Here is an 18,362-nt window from a genome sequence, read left to right on the forward strand (position 1 = left end):
AAAAAAAAAAAAAAAAAGAATTAGAGGCCCTCCCGAGGCAACGTGCAGACCTGTTGAGCCTTGTCAAAGTGCTGGAATCTATTCTGAGTAATTAGCAGCTCTGTGCCTTTTAGAGGAGCTGGGATTTCTTTGGATTACAACGTGGGACATGCAGATATACGGAGAAAGGCAGGGACAAGACAGTCAGTGACTGAATGGATGAAGCGGTAGCAGCCAGGTAGAGTTCCATCCTCCTGCAATCCAGAACCAGAGTTTCTTCAGGAGGTCAGGAAGAACGCAGGACATCTTACCAAACAAACAACCATTGCCATCAAGTCGATTCCAACTCATTACGTCCGATGCAATAAATCTACAGAAGTAGATTGCCAAGTCTTCCTTCCAGGGAGTGGCTGGAGGTCTTATGGTACATCTTAAAAGTCAGAAAAGGAAACCGAGAGGAATCAATCATGTCATTCGTGCTGAGTTCCCTTTGTTCTGGGAACTGGGATATTTCATAATAGGATGGAAGTGAAGGTTAGAATGAAGCAATGGCAGTTCCTTTTCTGATGGGTGCTAGTGATCTCAGTGACAATCAGTATATTTTATTCAGGAGTAATTCTATTTTTGTCTTGGTCATGGAGTTTTAAAATAGCCTTTGACAGATGGCAAATTATGTTAGTTCCTTTAATATTTATAAAAATGTAATACTTCTAAAAGTTACTAGCATTGTCTCTGTTCATTCTTTTTGTCCACTTAGTAGAATTGAATAAAATGTGCTTGATTCTCAGTTCTACTTTCTGAAAAATGATATATAATAAATACACTGTCGTTAATTTCCACTCTTCAGATTTAAGAATATTAAAGAAAATATGCAAACGTAGAAAGCTCACTTTCTTTAATAGTATCTCATGATATGATAGGCTGAGCCAAGTCATCATTTATCTCCAATAGGAGAATTTGTTTTTTTTATTGTGATTTGGGTGAAAATTTGCAAAGCAAATTCACTTTCCATACAGCAGTTTACATATACTTTGTCTCATGACATTGACTACAATTTACCACAATGCAACAGCTCCCCTCCCACTTAACTCCCGATAGTTACCTCTTCCCTGTGTCCATCCCTCCATGCACTCTTGCTCCGTGAACAGCCCTTCTTTCTCCCATGATTGTTCTCTCCAAGGAGTGTATCTACCTCAGGTAAATGTTCAACTCATACGCCTGTCTTTGTTTGGCTGGAACTCACAGGTGTGAGTTCAGTTCCAGACCTGAAGGGCAGCTAGGGGCCATAGTCTCAGCAGTTCCACCAGACTCTGTCAGACCAGCAAACCCGGTCCCCCCCTTTTATTTTTCTCCAAATGATTTTGAGTTTTGTCCCACATTGTTCTCCCTCATTATCCAGGATCTCCTACATAGATCCCCCTCCAAGTGGTTGACAGTTGTAGCCAAGCACCATCTAGTTCTTCAGGTCTCATAGTCATAAAGGCTGCAGATCGGATGGTGTAAGTCACTAGGACTAGTTGTTTTCCAACAGGAGAATTTTTGCAAGTGATTCACAAAGGCTTATCCTTTGAGGAGGTTGCACTCTGTATATGTTCACAGCAGCATAAGCTCCAAAGTATTACATCTTGATAGTAGCAAGCATGTGGATAATATGTTAAATCCTCATGTGAACAGAAATGAGAATATCTGAAGGCTTCTTCAGATTAAGTTTTTGATTACAGAGAAAATTGTCTTCTCTTTCAGTTTGCTGTTTTACCAGTGTTCAGTGTTCTCAAACCCAGGTACATGGAAAAATCTAGTATGTGACTAAATTAACACAAGGTCATGTAGTAAATTTGGGGGTGGGGAGAGGGAAAGGGAAGCAATGTAGTAAGTTTTCATACTCACTACAAAGTTTTTCATGAGTTTCTCAAAATCTATTCAATTTATATTTTTCTGATTTTTTTTAATATAAAAATTACATATATTTTTTATATGTAAGGTTATATATATGTGTATACATATATTTTTTCTTTTTTGGTAGCATGTGGCATATACAATGATCATAAGCCTGTGTTTTCATAATGATAATACCCTTGCATAATTTATTTTGAAAGCTTATTGTTCTGTGAAATCTAAAAGCCTGAGAGCCACTTAGCATTTCTCTACTACCACAAGCAGGAGATTGAACAATTATTCAGCTATTTTAGAAGTTAATTATTCAGGCACAAAGGAAGAGTATATAGCTTGTCATAAAAACAGATCATATAGCCTAATACAAATGTTTTGTACATCTTCACTACGTTTGGAAGTAGGTAATAGAAGCACACACACAAAAAAGGAATCAGTGACTTGTGCAAAGTACGGTATACAGCATGGTGGATGTAGTATCAGCAATTACAGACAAAGTAATAAGGTGATCTTGGCAGTTGAGGGCTTTATACAGGTATTCCAGTAAAAACAACACATTTGAGAATGTGAATTTATGTCTAGGAATTTCTTTGATTTTTTTTTTTGAGCTGTAGTAGATACTTCTAGCCAAAGCTGTGCACACAAAAATCATGTCATTCACCTTACTTTCCTCAGTGTTTTTTTCTCATAAAAAATAAAATATAGCAATCTGCAGATGATTTTAAAAATGTCATGAACTTTGTAAAACTTGTTTTATATGGTTTTAAAACTCTTGGCCTCATAAACTTAGTGAATAAAAATATAAAAGCAGTTGCGTTGTTTGAAGTTGAGATATTTCTTTCCTTTTCTATAATGAGAATAGTTTGAAAACCACAGTTTTACAAAATAATGAAGCATTCTGAATATGTACACAATCCTCAGGCCTATCATTGCAGTCTAGAAAACCCCTGTTTCTGAATAAATGATTTCAGATCTGGTACGTGTAAAGTTAAGAATAAAGAGCAAACACTTCAGCATAGAAATGACACGTGCAAAGCTAAACCATTGGCTACATGTCTTTTAAAGTGAAAAATTGGGGGAGAAAAGATCATAGGTTATTCGTATGTAGATCTTAACTTCCATTCTTTGCTTTCACATTTAAGTCCTTTTTGAATAGCTAGTCCGAAGCAGACTTTCGTATTTAATACCTGAAAAGTAAAATGAATAACACACATGTTGAATCTCTAGGTTGCTTTTGTGTAAAATTGCATACAAAAACATGCCATAATTTACACAATTATGAAAATGAATTTTTTTTTTGGTAAGTTGAAGCATATATAAAATCTCAAGGTAGATTCATAAAGTAATTCTGGCATCAAAATATTTCTTTATGATCAAGAGTTACTTAGTAATGAAAATTTACCACTTATTGACCAGTCTGGGTAGATATACTTTTAAGTAGTATTGATTCACTTTACGTTCCCATATAATTCTCATCAAAGTACAAATGAATTAGCCAATCATCATAAATATTTAATATTTATGGAAAGCATTTACAAGAGTCAGCAGTAGGACTTTCCTGTTTGCTTAATAAGCATCTACCTAGGTCACTTCATATCATGCATATTAACTTATAATAATGACCCTGGTAACTCTCTACACTGCTGGTGGGACTGTAAAATGATACAACTACTATGGAAACTGGTATGGCAGTTCCTTAAAAAGTTGGAAATAGAAATACCATTTGATCCAACAATCCCATTACTGGGTATATATCCTAAAGAAGTGAGAACCAAGATACAAATATATATATGCACACCCATGTTCATTGCAGCACTATTCATAATAGCAAAGACATGGAAACAACCTAAGTGTTCATCATTGGAGGAATGGATAACTGTGCAACACTAAACAATAATGTAGAATCTGCAAAACACCACATAACGTGGATGAACTTGGAGGGCATTATGCTGAAGTAAGTCAATCACAGAAAGACAAATTTTGTATTAGTCCACTATTGTAAAAAGTCAAGGAAAGGTTTGTATATGGAAGGAAACTTTGCTTGTTGGTTACCAGGCATGGGAGGGGAGGGAAGGGAAGGAGCAGTGAGGGATAATGTCTAGATAGGCTAAAAAATATATATATAGTTACATAGGTAGATAGAAACCAAAGATTATTAGTGGTTACCAGGAGCAGAAGGGAGAGGAAAAGGGGAAGATTTTGTTAGTGAGGCATTGAGTTTATGCTCATGGTGGTGGAATATTTTGGAAAAGGACAGCAATGACATGAAAAATGATATTCATGGCACAACACGAAAAATGCCATCAGTGTCCCTGAGCTGTTAATGTGGAAGTTGTTACGTTGGTGAATGTCTTGTGTATGTTTTCACCATGATAAAAGTAAAATTTAAAAATAAAAATAGAAGTGACCCTGGTAATAATCTGTAACTTGAAAGATGAGGGGCATTTTGAATTTAAATATCATTTTTACTATACCATTTACTCCAGACAGTGACATATTTTTAGTTGGGTACATATAATAAAACAGTGTTACTTCTTTCTGCTTTCTTGAACCCCTAAAGACAGGTGTCTTATCTGTCTAACTCTACTAATCAATAAATGGACCAAATGATCAAAACCTGAGTGTGATCAATGATATTCAAGTAACTTTTTCCCACCATAAACATCTTGGAGGAATTTGCACCAGTTACATGAGTTGCTCTGGTGAAATGTTTAAAACTCCGTCAAAAATCTGTGGACAGTTAAGATCCAAAATTAAACTATATTAAATGTTTAAACAGACATAGCTTTTAAGTTTTGACAAGATGCATGTTATAGCAGTATTTGTGATCCAAAAAGCTTCTAAGTTTTTGCCTTAAAATATGTCTTATGAGAGTTGATATTTTCTCTGTTCATATGAGTGGCCAAAATATAGAAAAACTAAAAGGAAAGACATCCACAGCAATTAACCTGGAGTGCATGTGTGTGTCCATGTGCATGTACATGTGTGTACATGGCACACTGCCATAATTGATTTCCCCATCATCATTTACTGTTTACTGATTCCTGTTTTACAGATGACACAGGCTGTCCTAGTAGCCAGTCAGTATCTCCTGTGAAGACCCCCTCAGATACTGGAAACAGTCCAGTTGGTTTTTGCCCTGGAAGTGATGAAGATTTTACCAGAAAGAAATGCACAATTGGAATGGTTGGTGAGGGAAGCATCCAGCCAGCTCGATGTAAGAAGGAACCAAAGTCGGGCCTTGTAAAGCCAGGTATGTGTACTTCCTTCTTATGTTTTTTTATCAGAGCAGTGTGATTGGAGTGATTTCAAATTTGAAGCAAAACGCCAATATATCAAATCAGGGAACACTAATTCTGCTGTATCCAGTACCCCAAAATATCATACTTTGTTTTGATTGGGTTTCTTTTTTTTTTTTTTTCTTTTTAAAGGAAGTGGGAAAGAGAGTGGGATATTTTCTGTAGTGATTGTTAGTTACCATGTAAGTATGGTGACATGTGCCCATTATAAAGAGATTTAAAAAAAGCAAAGTTGAAGAAATGTAAGCTGGATTATCTAACAGATACTTAAACTATATAATTAAGTCTAGATTAAATTATACTAAAAAATTACTTGGTCTAAAAATGATCACAAGTGATGAAAATAACAGATTATCTTGATGCAGATCCATAGAGTTGGGCATACCTGCTGACACATTTTATTTGCTTTTAATGATTTCAATATGAATATGATATCACATGTATATACATATATATAAAAGTTCAATAATTACAAAAAAAGCTATGAGATGAAACGGAGATAATTATTACAATAGATAGGATGTAATGAGCATCAGAAAAGGTCATTTCTCAAAATTTGCAGTATGCATCTCAGAAATATAGATAGTAAATGAACAGATAAAATTTTAATCAAAATAAACTTTAAAGTAAAAGGACATGGGCTTTAGCATTGAGAATCAACCTCTGTTTCTTTCTTTAGGACTCTGGTAGCATAGTGCCTAAGGCACCTGACTGCTAACCAGAAGGCTGGTGGTTCAAACCCACCAGCCACTCCTCGGAAGGAAGGTTGGGCAATCTACTTTCATAGTGATACTGCCTTGGAAACCCAAGGAGGGATGGCTATGAGTCAAGGCACATAACAACAACATTTCTTTTTTTTTTTTTTTTGCAGTGTTTTCTTTACCATTCACTATTACTTATATATTTATGAGCCTGAAAAGACAGATTAATGACTTCCCTGGGTTCTCCTTCTTTGCATTTGTCTTCTGTTTTCACATTTGTCCTTTGGGTGATGACATCATTGTGCAAGGAGCTACAAATGGCTTTATTTCGAATGACACAGGTGTGTTCTGTGTCCTCGCCCATTGGATCCTAGCAGCTCCGTGGGCTTCTGTTCTTCTGGAGTAACTGATGTGCACACCGTGTTGTAATGGATTAGTCTTCATCTTGCTTTTGGTCAACCAAACAAATGTTCTTTAGTTTCAGAGCAGAACTTATACTGTGTGAAAAAGAAACCCTCTATTTCCTAATGACACTTACTATTATGTTAGTCATGATGAATATGTTAATAGTCATCACTATGGAATAATATGGAAAAGGGAGAGATACACAATGGGATAATAAAGACAACATGTAAAAGAGAAAGATGAGGATTTCAAAAAGGGAGTTGGATATCCTCAGTACTTAGGAAAAGAGGATGAGTTAAAGAATGTCATGAAATTGTAGAAAAGTAACAAAACCATTACCCTGCATACCTGTGGACTAGAATTGCCTGCTTTCCCTCCCCATTTCAGAGGTCTTTAGTTGTTGTCGAGGTCTAATTCATACAATTCACTCTTTCAGAGAGTACAGTTGAGGAGTTTTTAGTGTATTCAAGAGGTCGTGCAGCTATCACCACGGTCTAATTCCAGAACATTTTTGGAATTCCAAGAAGGAAACCTTATACCCATTAGTAGTCACTCCCCTTTTCTCCCCACTCTCCTCCTCTGCTCTGGGAACCACTAAACCACTTTCTGTCTCTGGATTTGCCCATTCTGGACATCTGATGCCAGTGGAATCAATCAAACAATGTGGCCTTTTGTACCTGGCTTCTTTCTCTTAGCTTAATGTTTCCCAGGTGTGCCGGTGTTGTAGCATAGATCAGTACTTCATTCCTTTTATGAGTGAATAATATTCCTCATGGCAGTGAGTTTGGTTTGGTTATATATATATATATATATATATATATATATATAAAAAAAATACATCTGTTCTCTGGCTGGCAGTTCAGACGCACCAGCCACTCCTCGGAAGGAAAGTTGGGCAATCTACTTCTGTAGTGATAAAGCCTCGGAAAGCCAAGGAGGGGTCACTATGAGTTGGATCTGACTCAATGGCAGTGTGTTTGTGTTTATATCTGTTCTATTATAACCACCATAGTGAGTGTGAAGTGATACCTCATATGGTTTTGATTACATTTCCCTAGTGGGTAGTGAAGGAGCTCTGGTGGCATAGTGGTTAATGCATTCGGCTGCTAATCAAAAGATCTGCAGTTTGAACCCACCACCCATTCGATGGGAAAAAGATGAGGCAATCTGCTTCCAGAAAGATTTACAGCATTGGAAACCCTAAGGTGCGGTTCTGCATAGTGTCTAAGACACTTGACTGCTAACCAGAAGGCTGGCGGTTCAAACCCACCAGCCACTCCTCGGAAGGAAGGTTGGCCAGTCAACTTCCATAGAGATACCGCCTTAGAAACCCAAGGAGAGGTCACTATGAGTAGAGTCTGACTCAGTGGCCCATAACAACACAACAACAACTGTAGGTTCACTAAGAATTGGAAATGACTTGACTGTTGTTTTGGCTTTGGTTTTGTAGCCAGTGATAATGAGCATCTTTTCATGTGCTTATTAGTCATTTGTATGTCTTTGGGGAAATGTCCTCAATTGTCTTTTTAACCTGAGAGTAATTACAAATGGGGTTTGCTTATCCAATGTATGAGATGTAAGCTTAAGAATAAGAACTTGTCATTCTCTTTTTGTATTCCCAACATGTGGGATCTAGGTGCATAGCAGGGTCTCAGTTAATATGTGTTGACTTTAACAGCAAAGGTAGGGTATGGGTTTGAGAAGATGAAATGATGCAAGAAAAAATGTCAGCTTTGTGGGTTGCAAATAAAAAGTAGATTTCCTTGTGAAGGTATTGTAGGATTCGAATGCAACCTCAGATTATTGAAATTTTGTTATTCCCCCCCCCCACCTCATTCCAAAAACATTTTAGGCAGTGGCAGTACAAGTCAACAAAAAGTAAAACAGTCGACAAGTATGGTGCAGTAAGAACAAAACTATGTTTAAATGGGAGTTAATACTATTATTGTTTTTCCTTGTTTCAAAATCATTGTAATAATATTACCTACTCAAATACAACTTTTAAAACCCTATGTATACATAAAGGATTCATACTGAGCAAGTTCCTAATCCTGCAGAAAGTATTCACTGGCTAAAGATCAGCCACTTGTCTTGCTAAGAGTGTTGGTAGCCTTGGGTCTTTATGAAGAAATTACAGACAAAAAAGGAAAGAAAAGAAAAAAATTAATCTTAATGCTGTTTTGATTCACAGATCCTTTAAAAATAGGCTTCAAAGTGGTTCATTCCGGTTCTACCCCTTTGCTGAGAATTTTCATTTCTACCCCAGACCAAAAAAACCAAACCCACAGTTATCAAGTCTGTTCTGACTCCTGTCAGCCCCATTGGGTTTCCAAGACTGTAAAGCCTTATGGAAGAAGATTGCCTCATCTTCCAGGGAGTGGCTGGTACCTTCTGAACTACTGACAGTCTGGTTAGCAACCAAATGCTTTAATCAGAATCTACGGTTTAACAAGCTCCCCGGGTGATTCTTATGTATAAATGAGAGTCGCCTGAGAATCCTGGTAAATGAAGTTCTGATCTTTATCTGGGGTGGAAATGCAAGTTATCAGCAGGGGGTCAAACTGGAATGAATCTGTCCAGAGCCCTGTTTTTGCAAATCATGGTGGCTGTGGATTCATGCTACAGAAAAATTCCCAGGTGCACAAAAATATTGCATACTATTCGGAGGTTTCATGGATCCTTTTTAGGATGCATTGATCCTGGGCTAATGACCCTTGCTCAGAGAGCTTGAAATTACTGCTTTGTCAACTGTTTCTTCTTTAATTGCTCATAAAACCCAAACCGAACCCGCTGCCATCGAGTGGATTTCGACTCCTAGTGACCCTGTCGGACAGAGTAGAACTGCCCCAGCGGGTTTCGAAGGCGGTAAATCTTTACGGAAGCAGACTGCCTCATCTTTCTCTCACTGAGAGGCTGGTGGGTTGGAATCACAGACCTTTTGGTTAGCAGCCGAGTGCTTTAACCACAGCACACTCAGCGTGAAAGCCCTTCCTTCCTCCTGAGGAGGACTGGTTCTGGAACTTCTCCAAGGCAGTAAAACCTAAGTAGTCCTTACCTGGTTGTCTCTCTTTTTTTTATATATTTGCATTCAACCAATGTTTAAGGGATCCTTAAAGTTTATTTCTTGGGAGCTCTTGTGGCGTAGTGCCTAAGGCTTATGTCTGCTAACCAGAAACCTGGCAGTTCAAACCCACCAGCCATTCTTTGGAAGGACAACTGGGCAATCTACTTCTGTAGAGATACTGCCTTGGAAACCGAAGGAGGGGTCAAGTTTATTTCTTAGTTGCCTAAAATTACTAACATCATCACTGAAAAAGTTGCTCAAGCTTTGGAATGGGACCCAGTTCTGTACAGTAATCTCTTTGTGTTTGAGAAAAATCTGCACCGTGACCTATAGTTCTCTGAACTTTCAGCAGAATAAACCTGCCAGGCTCATAAATAAGAAGAGAGGAAATCCTGGAAGCAAGACCCTGGGTGACTCCAAAATTAATAAAATGCAGAGACATCATCTGTTAAACCACAGAAGATCCTATTTTCAGGTCACAATGTTCTGCCTCCCCCACAGCCCCCGAGTGAACACCTCCCCTTCATCCAAAACTGATCTTCAGCTCATGATGCATGCTCTACTTTTTAAAATAAATCAACTCGTTAAACCAATACCAGTTTATTAAAATAGCAAGCAATTAATGGCACTTACACAGATGCTTGGAGGCTCGTCAGTATTAAATAACGTAAGGCCATTCAATTTTTGGTTCATTGTTCTAGATTTTGGAATGCTGAAGTACACCTCAGAAAGGAGTTACCTGAATGCCCCTTTAAGACAAAGAGCCCAACTTCACTGAGTATTTTATGTGGCAAAAGGGAAATATGTCAGGATGTCAGGAAGGACTTGGAAAGGTGAGCTACGCAAGCCTGTACCCTTCCAGCTGGGCACTGTGGCACACTCAGCGTGAAAGCCCTTCCTTCCTCCAGGCGGGAACTGGGTTCTGGAAGTTCTCCGAGGCAGTGAGCCTTCTGTCATTTTGGCTTCTATAACTTAAGGCCTATGCAGAATTAATAAAAAATCCCCACCAATGAGCAAAAGAAAACATTCCGTTTTCCATTACAGTCCATTTGGATAATGCATTTGTGTTTTCATGTTTTCCTTTCATCTGCAAGACAATTCAGCAAATACTCAAGGCTGATCTCCAAAGCAGAAGGCCATGTGGCCCTAAAGTTGTGTTGTTGTTAACCCCAAACCAAACCTGCTGCCATTCCGTTGATTCCAACTCATAGTGACCCCATAGGTTAGAGCAGAACTGCCTCATAGGGTTTCCAAGCCTGTAAATCTTTATGGAAGCAGACTGCCACATCTTTCTCCTGGAGAGTGGCTGGTGGGTTCAAACTGCTGACCTTTTGGTTAGCAGTCAAATGCTTTAACTACTGCACCATCAGAGCTTTGATGTTAGGCGCCCTCAAGCCATTTCTGACTCAAAGTAATTCTATGTGACATAAAGTAGGTGTTCAATAAATAATTGAATGAAAAATAGAGCATCTGCTTGCTTCGAGGAATTTTGTTTGTTCCTGTTTAGGGAGATTGGGGAAAGATGGACCAAAAAATGGCCTCCATGTCTTCCCTGGTTCTAGAAGTTTATTATTTAAGGCATAATACTATAAAGATTTACCACCTCAGAAACCCAGTGGGAGTTGCTATGAGTCGGAATCAACTCAATGGCAGTGGGTTTAGTTTTTTACTGCTCAGTAAGTGTACAAAAAAAAGAAAAACCCAAACTCACTGCCATTGAGTCAGATCCAACTTACAGTGACCCCCCTCCCTGGGTTTCTGAGGTGGTATCACTACGAAAGTAGATTGCCCAATCCTCCTTCTGAGGAGTGGCTGGTGGGTTTGAATCTCCAGCTTTCTGGTTAGCACTCAGATGCCTTAGGCACTACCCACCAGAGCTCCCTTAGTAAATACAGACAGACTGAAAAAGGAAGAGAAATGAAGGCATTCCAACTGGGAAGTTTTTCAGGAATCTGGGATGGTAGTCTTCTTCCTCTCAGACACTGCTTGTCTGTTTAGTTTGCAGTCAGGTTTAAGATGAGTCTGTTTTTACCCAGAAATGAAAGGCCTAATAGGATTACTGCTTCAGTACATTCAGTCACATTCTGCAGCCTCCTCAAATGCTTGATATGCTACTTAGGGAATATCTTACCCAGTGGAAAAAAAAAAAAACCCAGTGTCATTGTTTCACAAAGAGAAGTACTTTCTCCACTGAGCTAGTTGGAGAGTATAGGGAGGGAGGCGGATTGCACAATTTAGACAACTAAAGAGAAAATGTGAAAGGAAAAAAATACCCTGGTCGATTAAGAGATAAGTACAAGGCAAACGGTTAAGGTCACCATAATTTAAAAGAAATCCACATTTAGAAACTGAAATGTTGCGGTCTGCATTTGAAAGATGTCACGTACTCAGTATTCTCATGTCATCAGGCACCATGCAGGCTATTGATTGAGACCTGGTGGAACTGAACTATAATAACCTCACAACAATAACAGAGATCTGTCACTTTAAAAGAAACCAAAACTATTTCCCACATCCAGAGGCATTTGCTAGAAAACTCAGAAGGCACTAGCTAGGATAGTGATTAATCAACACTGGTTGTCTTCATAAGGACCCCCTTGGCACAGTGGTTAGGCTCTCTGCTGCCAACTGAATGATTGACAGTTGGAGCTCACCATCTGCTCCATGGGAGAAAGATGTGACAGTCTGTTCTTATAAACCCTTTAGGGCTACTCTGCCTATAGAGTCACTTTGAGTGAGAATTGACTTGACTCCACGGATAGTAGGTTTTTGAGTTGGTTGCCTTAAATAGAGGCTCTTTGAGCCTCCGGGTGTTCCCATTCTTGTTGCAAGCATCACTTTCACTTCAGAGTTGTTGTTATGTGCTGTCGAGTTAGACCCAACTCATAGCTACCTCTCCTTGGGTTTTCAAGGCAGTATCACTAGGAAAGTAGATTGCCCAGCCTTCCTTCCAAGGAGTGGCTGGTGGGTTTGAACCGCCAGCCTTCTGGTTAGCAGTCAAGTGCCTTTGGCACTACACTACCAGAGCTCCTGCTTCAGAGTTAGTGCCATGAAATAAAGTAGAGCAGGACAGCTTACCTAGAAGAGGACATTTGCATTACCCTGAAAAGAGTTGAGAACTTAACACTACTTCTCCCCCAGGTTATCCAACATGCCCTGTCTTGGGGGGGAAAAAAAAGTGTGTGTGGGAGGGAGAGGAGTCCCTGGGTAGTACAAATGGTTAGCTTTCTCAGCTGCTAACCAGAAGCATAGACAGTCAAGTCTACCCAAAGGTGCTGCAGAAGAAAGGCCTGGCGATCTGCTTCCAAAAGATCAGCCACTAAGAAGCCTGTGGAGCACGGTTCTGCCTGGACATGCGTGGGGTCTCTGTGAGTCGGAATCGAGTCAGTGGCAACTGGTAGGAGTGGCAGGAAGCATCTTCTGACCACACGATCCTGGAGTCAAACATACTAGGTTCATCCCTTTATCATACCACCACTTTATGACTGTGTGCCTGTCGGCAACTTGGCATTATCTTGGAATCTTGTGGTTGTCATCTGTAAAATGGCTTGTTAGGAAAATCAAATAAGCTCTGGTAGCATAGTGGCTAAGGCACTGGACTGCTCACCAGAAGGCTGGCGGTTCAAACCCATCAGCCACTCCTCGGAAGGAAGGTTGGGCAATCCTACTTCCGTAGTGATACTGCCTCGGAAACCCAAGGAGGGGTCGCTATGAGTCAGGGCTGACTCGACGGCACATAACAACAACAACAACAACAATGCATGCAAAGTGCCTGATGTTGGCAGTTGCACAGAATACTGCCTCACTAAACGTTAAGGGTGGTCATTTGTAGATTTAAAAATAAATGTCGCAGATTTTATGGGACCACTCCTAAAACATCACATAGAGCTTGTTTGTGTTTATTTTCAGCAAAATTCTATCATGTTTTGTTATCCCAATTCACATAAAAAGAGAGTTCCTTGTTGTGTAGGGCACTGACAGCAGCATGTATTGACAGCTGATGGATTGACAGTGAGGACAGAGACTGGAAAATATGAAAAAGACCACAAAAAAGCACTGTAGCCTAAAGGCCGATTAAGTGTTTTAAGCCATTACTGGCTTTTAAATGCTCTGTGGCACTCAGTACACTAATTGATGTTATGACGCAGACCAGGTTGACTGGTAGGGTTGGCAGAAAATGATGTGGAGGAAGGAGAAAAATGTTTTAGGCGTTTTAGAAGTATTTCCATAGAGTGGAAAGAAAATTAAAATTTTAGTGCTAAAAGGGAAGATTTCGGTTATATGGAAAGTTTTGCATTCCTTGGCAAGGCAGTGATTTTCATACAGCTCACGGTTACAATCTTCCAGCAGCGAAACCCAGCCTCAAACATAGGCTACAGGCTATTTCAGATACTGAAAGTTTATGAAAATATCTGGAAGGATGTACTATGTGTAATTTTGTACTTATATAACACACTGAAATTTGATTTTTTTAAAAAATTGAGCTAATATTTGTTGAGCAATGACTATCCTAGGCACAACTGCAAGAACTTTACTCATTGAACCCTAACATCAGTGGAAGTAAGGATGTCATTTTCCCCCATTTTACACATGGGGAACCTGAGGCACAGAAGGGTTAAGTAAGTCATCCAAGGTCACATAGCTTATGAATGGATTTTAAATAGCCAGTTTGTAAGGTCTAGCTTGAAAGGAGTAATTTTATTTGCAGTAGGGGAGTATGACAGTTGAGAAAAATGTGTTGATATAAGACAGGAATTATTTTTCTTTTATGTTTATTTAAGAAAAGATAATAATAAGCCCACTGCCATTGAGTTAATTCTGACTCTTAACAACTCTATAGGGCAGAATAGAACTGCCCCCTAGGGTTTCCAAGGCTGTTAATCTTTGTAGAAGCAAACTGCTTCATTTTTCTCCCATGGAGCAGGTGATGGGTTTGAACCTCCGACCTTTTGGTTAGCAGCCAAATGCTTTAACCACGCACCACTAGAGCTCCTTTTATATTTATAGTATCCTAAAAAGTCTTAAAATTCATATGCAGTAGCCAGTTTAGTCCATATGCAGATTATGGTGGCGTTGCTGATTTTGTTAGTAATGGCAATGAAGTGGAGCTCTGGTAGCACAGTGCCTAAGGTTGGTGGTTCAAACCCATCAGCCACTCTGCAGAAGCAAGAGTGGGCAATCGACTTCTGTAAAGATTTACCACCTTGGAAACCCAGTGGGGGTTGCTATGAGTTGGAATTGACTCAACGGCAGTGGGTTTGATTTTTGGTTGGTCAGGGAAGTACAGAAGGTTGAATGTGTAAGGTTGTTTGGAGCAAATCAGTAAAGTTAATCACGGTGAGATGAGCATCCATCCAGAGGATGCTAAGGCTCTCACTGCTTTCCACTCAGTCACATGCTAGTTCTGCTCCATTCCTCAGAACGTGGTGCATATCATACGTATTTTCTTAAACGGAGATCATGACTTTGTCAACTTACGCGTGAGTGTTCGCATTTATACTCAGGTGGATCTCTGACACTTCCTCTCAGTGTGACAGAAAGAAGGTTTACCCAGGATACAGCAGAGACGGTTTTGTGGTGGGTCATTTTACAGCCTATCGCTTCTCCTCCCCATCTGGGACCAAACCAGTAAAATGAAACTTAAATGTGACGAGTGGACTTAATGTTTCTTCATGGCAGGGTGATGCATTTGCTCTCTTGCCTCTCCGTCATCTGTGCGTCTCCTGATGAACCCAGTCAATGTAATGGTGTCAAATGGTCCTTTAGTGAATTTTCCCTGAGAATTAGTGAATTTATAATCCCCTTCTTCACAAAGTAACTGTCGTCTAGTTCCCAGGTCTGCTAGGATTTGCTTCATGTACAGTGTTCTTAGCTGCTGATTTGGGGGCCTGTCAGATGCTTACCAAGTGCTCCAATGTGTTGAGTACTAAGCGTGATAGGTCTCTGGTATATAGCAGAAGCTCTAGCAAATCACACACCTTTGGATGTATTTAGCAACTATGCATATAACAGAAATGAACCTGAAAATTCCATTTACACACAGACTTATAAACCAAGAGTTGTAAATCATGCAGATAGATGTTTTCAGTAAACTTTGGGTACTTTTTCTTTCCCCTTTTATTGAGGAGAGTTTAATGAAGAGACTATCTGCAAAGTGTGGACATGGGTAAAATACCTCCTGCTGGCAATAACTTTCAACCATTTCCACCCTGGGCCTGGCAGGGAAGGAGCCTGAGGGGTAAATACTCTGACTTCACTGTCTTTGTTGGTATTATTTATTGTGTGACATTTTGGGCTATTCCTGTCAGTCTCTGCTCTTGGTGTTGCTTTTAAGATGTAGGGTATATACAAAAACTTAGGTGTTGAACCAATGCAGTATGACCATTTGCATAATGCAGTGAGTCTTCTACCAGGTAAGCCTGCACCTGATATCAGACAAGGGCAGCGGTAAGCTACATGAGTGCAGGCCAGAGTTTGCTGAGGTAACGCTTAGGAATGTGGCTGCAGTGAGCTCTGGGTCCAGGGTGTGCAGGTGGAATGTTCGTGGCACTGCAGGAAGGTGATTGTTATGTAGAGGTCTGAAGGAGAGGGAGCCCTCACTTCATGTTGTCAAGAGCTTTCTGCTAAACCTGCCTTCGAATCCCAGCTGTGTGTTTACAAGCTTTCATTGATTCAGCAAATATTTATTAAGCATTTACTGTGTGCTGACACACTGTTCCAGGTCTGAAGGACAGAGGAGTGAAAAGCCAGGCCTGGAGAGAGGGAGCTGGGTGATAAACAAGCACACAAACAAGCGCATTAAAGAAAAAGGTAGAAATGATTTGTTTCCTGCAAAACAGCACATAGGTATTTGGGTGATACAGATTGCTAGGCAGCTAAGCTACTTATACACGGGGCTTCCCCCCAGGGATCCAGGTTGACTGTCAATGACCAGGCAGAAGGAAGGGGAAACAGGACCAGGGGACACTCACCCAGTTATGATAAGGTCAGGACTCAGAAGTGGTCGTTTCCTATTGAAACCCAGTACAGTTTAGCCAGGTGGCCACCTGTGATTATGAAAGACAGCTAGCAGGATGCTGCAGGCACAGGAAGCTGAGCTTCCTGACCATGTAGATGTATTTGAGTATCTGTTGCTATCCATAGCTTGGTTCCTGAGTTCGGATACTCAGGGATACTTTTCTGAGTTTTGTGATTTTTATGACTTAACCACTGACTGTACTGTTACTTAAAATGACCTATAAAGCCTGTTGTTGTTGTTGTTGTATTTGCCATCAAGTCAGATCAGACTCACAGCGACCCCTCCTTGGGTTTCTGAGGCAGTATCACTATGGAAGTTGATTGCCCAACCTTCCTTCCAAGGAGTGGCTGGTGGGTTTGAACCACGAGCCTTCTGGTTAGCAATCAAATGCCTTAGGCACTATACCTCCAGAGCCTGGAGGAGTCATATCACAGGAATTACAAAATCTCTTTTTCAATCTCTGTTTTAAACAATCCCATCAGTTGACCTCTGAAGTCAGCCAAAAGTAGCACTGATGGAGGTCAATTCAGACTAACATGTCTTTTTCAGATGACGCTGTTTGTTCAGAGAAGGTAATGACGAGGAGTCCCTCTATAATACGAGGCATTGGAAGGAGGCTAATGTAAAGATATTTCTTCTTTTTTGAACTGTGATTGTGATGAGGGGAGAAGGGGAGTTAGTGGAAAGGAGGAGTTTGTTTTGTGTTCAAGGAAATTTTTCTTTTTCCTCAACGTTAATATGGGGGGATAGTGAGTACTTAGCCTTTTCAGGTTGCTGTTAGAAAGATGTTAGGTAGACAGCAGAGTTTATGCATCATGTAAAAACTAGACTGAGAGGTAAATACGCACATCCTGTATCTTTGCAAAAATTAGCATCAGCATTTGGCAAGAGGCTGCACTCATAGTGACAGTGTTTGCCTGGCATACAGCATGTCTTCAAAAAATAATCACTATCGTTGTAAAATGAGAAATGAGGGAAGTTTATAAATGGTATCTCTTTAAAGCATTTGAATGTCCACTCACCAACTTGTCTGCATTGGTCCTATCTTACCATATACATCTCTTTAGTAATAATTATTTTGGCATAAAGGAGGGCTTGGGGGTGCTTAATAACTGTGCTTACTCAGAACAGACTTCTGTTTGGCAGGAATGTGCCGACAGTAGTCCCCAAGAGCCCAAGATTCCATTTTGTCCCTTCAAAACAACCAATCTCCCCTGTTTCTGTCTCCCGGGCAGTGGTGTGGAGTGCCTTGCATATTTAAATAGCTGGAATTCATGGAGTACAGTGAGCATTTTTCTCCAAATGTCACATACTTGCCACTGAATTTAGCAGGGTGTGGGGTTTTGATGTAATTTCTTCCTTGCCCGTTGGGATATTAAAATCATCTTGGAAAGATGCTAAATGTTTGGCTCCAACACTGTCAGAGGATAATTCTTGACTATTGTGTAGGTATTTACTTCAATTTGACAATTTGGTGTTCTTTCAAATGCTTTGTATCCATTCATGAGGGCAGTGGTTTCATTTGAAATGCTGCAGTCACCAGGGAGAAGCTTCTGTGCTCTTCCCTGATAGGCCAGCTTCCCCTCTGCCTCCTGTTGCTATGGTGCCCGACAGAGTAACTTCCTTGCCCTGCACATGAAGGAGGCTTGGTCTCCATGGATACCTCACTCAGAGTCTGTACTCCACCAGAGATGAAATGCACATGCTGTATTTCTGCAAAAGACATACCCAGCCTGTGGTGGGAGGCTGTTTGCAGAGTCAGTGTTTGCCATGAAAGTCTACGGAGCTTACCTTATAAGTAAGTAGTATTAGTCACAGTAAGTAAAAATAATTCTATTGGATCACAGAGGATATGCTCTTTGTTTGTGTGTGTGCAGAGTTAGTTGTGGGAAGATAAAAATGTAGCCTAAAAACAAGTGTTCAACTCCGCCTTTCAGATATTCTGAATGTAGAGTCTATGACTAAACTTCAAAAAATACACATACATAAATATATACAGATATATA

The 18,362-nt window shown here is 40.0% G+C and overlaps 1 protein-coding gene across 1 annotated transcript in view; it reads left to right on the top strand.

Moving 5' to 3' along the window:
- The window catches only part of SYBU (syntabulin), a 91,962-nt gene that overhangs the window by 25,715 nt on the left and 47,885 nt on the right, over window positions 1–18,362 (top strand). Inside the window, exon 3 of the mRNA XM_007934757.2 lies at window positions 4,925–5,122. Coding sequence (XP_007932948.1) covers window positions 4,925–5,122 — 198 coding nt within the window. The remainder of the gene's footprint in view (window positions 1–4,924; window positions 5,123–18,362) is intronic.

This window comes from Orycteropus afer, unplaced genomic scaffold (genome assembly GCF_000298275.1).
Source record: "Orycteropus afer afer isolate SDZICR_OR568_19922 unplaced genomic scaffold, OryAfe1.0 scaffold00021, whole genome shotgun sequence".
Lineage (NCBI taxonomy): Eukaryota > Metazoa > Chordata > Mammalia > Tubulidentata > Orycteropodidae > Orycteropus > Orycteropus afer.